Source organism: Condylura cristata, unplaced genomic scaffold, assembly GCF_000260355.1.
Source record: "Condylura cristata isolate star-nosed mole 26May11 unplaced genomic scaffold, ConCri1.0 scaffold00005, whole genome shotgun sequence".
Classification (NCBI taxonomy): Eukaryota; Metazoa; Chordata; class Mammalia; order Eulipotyphla; family Talpidae; genus Condylura; species Condylura cristata.
This window is the reverse complement of record NW_004567106.1, coordinates 12,393,056-12,396,525: the sequence shown is the minus strand read 5'-3', so window position 1 is coordinate 12,396,525 and position 3,470 is coordinate 12,393,056. Positions and strand designations below refer to the sequence as shown.

Genomic DNA, 3,470 nt, shown 5'->3' with positions numbered 1-3,470 from the left:
ACACACACACACACTCTGAAGATCCTAGTCCTCCTCTTAAATAAACGTGAAGAAAGATCAAAGGGTTAATCGGTAATACATATGTGTGTTTAAGATTTACTGCAACGATGCAGGGCACTCGAAGAAAGTAATGTGACTAAAGACTCCAGAGAAACCAACTTTCACTAGACTTAACTCTGACCAGCCCATTTCTCCTCCAACCGTTGTAGTCCCCGCCACAACCACCTCGCGTGTTATCGGCTTTGATAACTGAGAACACTACTAAGACTCAACAAAGAGCACTGAAATTTCTCAGAAACAAGCCTTTAAGTTTGAAAACTAAACAATGACAAAACCACTAATTATAGGTGCTTGTCATGTGACCGCGATAGTGGGCAGAACTATCAAGTAGTGATGGTAAAGCTGACTCTCCCAGCACCTGATCGTGATTTGCTCAATTTTGTAACCTCCCATCCTCAACCCACCTGCAGCTGACGCGGGCAGGAGTTCCAAAAAGATGACCTGACTGGGAGACGCCAACGTAATGCAACTTGCTCCAACGAAAGAACACAGGAGAGAAAAAGAGGGACTTGGGATTTAACTTTGGGAAGAACGGTTTCCACAGTTCCGCGCTATTTCATTCAAACGGAACGGTTGGCCGCTGTTTAACTCTTCATGGGGTCGGGGGAAACCAAGAGGGAGGAGGTCTGAAACAGGGACAAAACGGGACACCTTCGAGCGACCCCCAAAGGACTGGGACAAGAAGGGGTGGGGCAGAAACTTGCCTCCCATTCCTGCAAGAAACGCTGGGCCTCGTCGGAACCAACAGTCTTATGTCGCCTAAATTCATCCTTCACGTACTGGTCGCCAAGGGCCTTGAGGTCCGGGGGCAGAACGCGGTGCAGCGCCAAGATGCGCCGATATAAGGTCCGGACACGCAAGACGTGCCGGCTCGGCATAGCGTCGCGCGTGGAGAGCGTACCGCGCCTGCGCAAAGGCACAGCTTGTCCCCGCCCCACTGAAATACCTGACTTTGGTGAACCGGAAGGAGGGCGGAAGCGGACGCACGACCTTCATCCTGTTAAGTCCGCTCTAGAACTAGACCTTCCGGAAACCCAGACGCCCCTGCGGGCGGAAACCCGCCGGGCCTTGCCAAGTAGAGGCGTGGCTTTGGTGAAGTCTCTGGGTGGCTGCTACGCAGAAGATTGAGTTACCGGGTCCAAGCTTTGAGCCCCAAGGTCTTACGTGGGGCAGTTGTCACTCCTCAGCCCCCTCCCTTCAGCTTTTGAATTCATCTTCGTTCCTTGCCTTAGTCAAAATTGGGCTCGTTTAGGGACCTCTCATGATGAATTCAGCCCACTTAAGCCTTATCAGAGTATTCCTGCATTCTCACTGGAATCAGAGTGGTTAATTAACGTTTTCGTCCACGAGCCCACCATCCCATATACTTTGCACAGTGCAGGTCTAATTTGCACATTTATATAAATGTAACTCACTTGGCCCCTGACAGCCATGTTTCGCTAAGGACTCACCTTAAATACATTGTTCCAGGGCCACAATTTTACAGAGTCTGATTAAATAATCTGAGGTGAAAAAAGTCTGTTTACAAAGTAGCTACCTTTATGCAAAGGAGAGTTAGTCACTTTCCAAAGTGGGCACCAACTTGGCCCTGCTGTTCTGTCCCATTACTTCTTTATGCAAATCCTGTTGGTTCCACCATCAAAATACATGAAGAATTTGACCATTTCTCGCCACCCTGTCTACCACTATCAGCTCTCTCTACAGAATATCGTAGTAACTTATGTTCCTGCTTCCAACTATTACCATATTTTTTTATAAATCAGATTATGTCGAACACTCAACAAAATCCTCTAGTGGCTCTCAACACCAGTTTCTTGGCCTCTTAACTCTATACTGTGCTCCTGCTCTCTCTCTAGTTAACCAGTTACTGGCCTCATGGTTCTTTGAACAGGTTAGGCAAATTCCCAACTGAGGACCTTAGCATTTGTTAGTCCCTTTGATTAGAATGCCCTGCTACATAGGTCTTCTGGGCTAAACGTCTTTATTTAACTCAGCTGACTTCAGATGTAGTGTCAGCACCATTGCTGATGATATTTGAATTTGCACATTAGAAATTGCAGCGTTATCATGCCGAAAACTTTTAAGGCCCCCTCTGATTTATTTTTCTCTGCAATATTTGTGTATTTTACTTATTTGCTTATTGCTGCCCCCTTCCATACACACGCACGCACACACATACACACATCCTAGTATACAAATTCCATGAGTGCAGAATTTTGTGACTTTGGGTTGTCGAGTGACTCACGTATGGTAATGAAGGAACAAGAGTGTGGGAATATGTTATTCCCTCATAGACCCCACACTTTCTTCTGTGCAATGACTCTTTTTTAGACAGCGCAGATGCACACCCAGCACTAAGGGCAGAGATGTACTCATTTTACTATCTTTTTCAGGGCCTACCACAGTGCCTCACAAATAGTGAATACTATTTTGTATTTATTACCTTGGATGGAGTTTTTTCTTTTTCTTAAACTTAGGAAAAATATTTGTGTAAAAGAACAGAATTTTTTAATGGATTTAATTTGGTATTAGGACAAACCACATTAATGGCAAGGCTTGAATGGTAATGTGGTTTTTTTTTTACTTTAGGAAATTGTTTCTAACCATACTGGATCTGTTAATATCCCTGCAAATTGAAAATTAATTTCTGTTCCAGTTTACTTTATTTTCTGGTTTCCTTTGGGGTTAAAGTACAGATAGAACAAATACTTCTTTCAGAGTCAAAGCTCTTATTAAAATGTGAAAAAAACATCCTGCCAATAAATTAATTTAAAAAAACAATTAATTCAGCATATGTGAAGTAAAAAAGATCCACAGAGCTCTGGCAATCAATGCTTAGGAGTGGCAAATGACAGGTGAGAAAGAAACAAAGCATAATTGTAAACGGTTAGGCCTTGAGAAGAATAAGAAAATAACAATAAGAATAATAATAGATGATTTTCATTCATTCGTTTGCTTATTTTATTTTACAATAAGCTAAACTAAGATCTATGTTTTGAGGACAAAACTTTCTCTGTTTCCCTGTTAGGAAATCTGTTTCCAAATTAGGCTGACCAGTTTTCTTGTTCGGTCAAATTGGCTATGAACTGAAAATAAGATCAGTGTTATATTCGTGGGTGATAAACCAGTTCAGTATAATTCATGGGGGTCCTGTCTTTATTTTTCCTCCATGTGATTTGTTTTTGTTTTTGTTTTTGTTTTTCTGTGTGCTATGCAGCAAGTTGTCAACCACTGTGGTGGGTCATTCACAGTATCTTCCAACTTTACCAGTCCAATCATGATTTCTCCCAGATTCCTTCCAATATATTTTTATGAAAGTAAAAAGGAGACATGTCCATTCAAAGTATTAGCTTTTAAAATACTTTTGAAGAAAGAAGAAGCTCTTCCAAACTTTACAGAAAATCTTACAG

At 42.3% G+C, this 3,470-nt stretch overlaps 1 protein-coding gene across 1 annotated transcript in view; it reads right to left on the bottom strand.

Annotated features, from left to right (window-relative positions):
• The window catches only part of SDHAF3 (succinate dehydrogenase complex assembly factor 3), a 55,333-nt gene extending 54,346 nt beyond the window's left edge, over positions 1-987 (bottom strand). Inside the window, exon 1 of the mRNA XM_004677113.2 lies at positions 765-987. Coding sequence (XP_004677170.1) covers positions 765-938 — 174 coding nt within the window. The 5' untranslated portion in view covers positions 939-987. The remainder of the gene's footprint in view (positions 1-764) is intronic.
• Between the last annotated feature and the right edge of the window lie 2,483 nt (positions 988-3,470).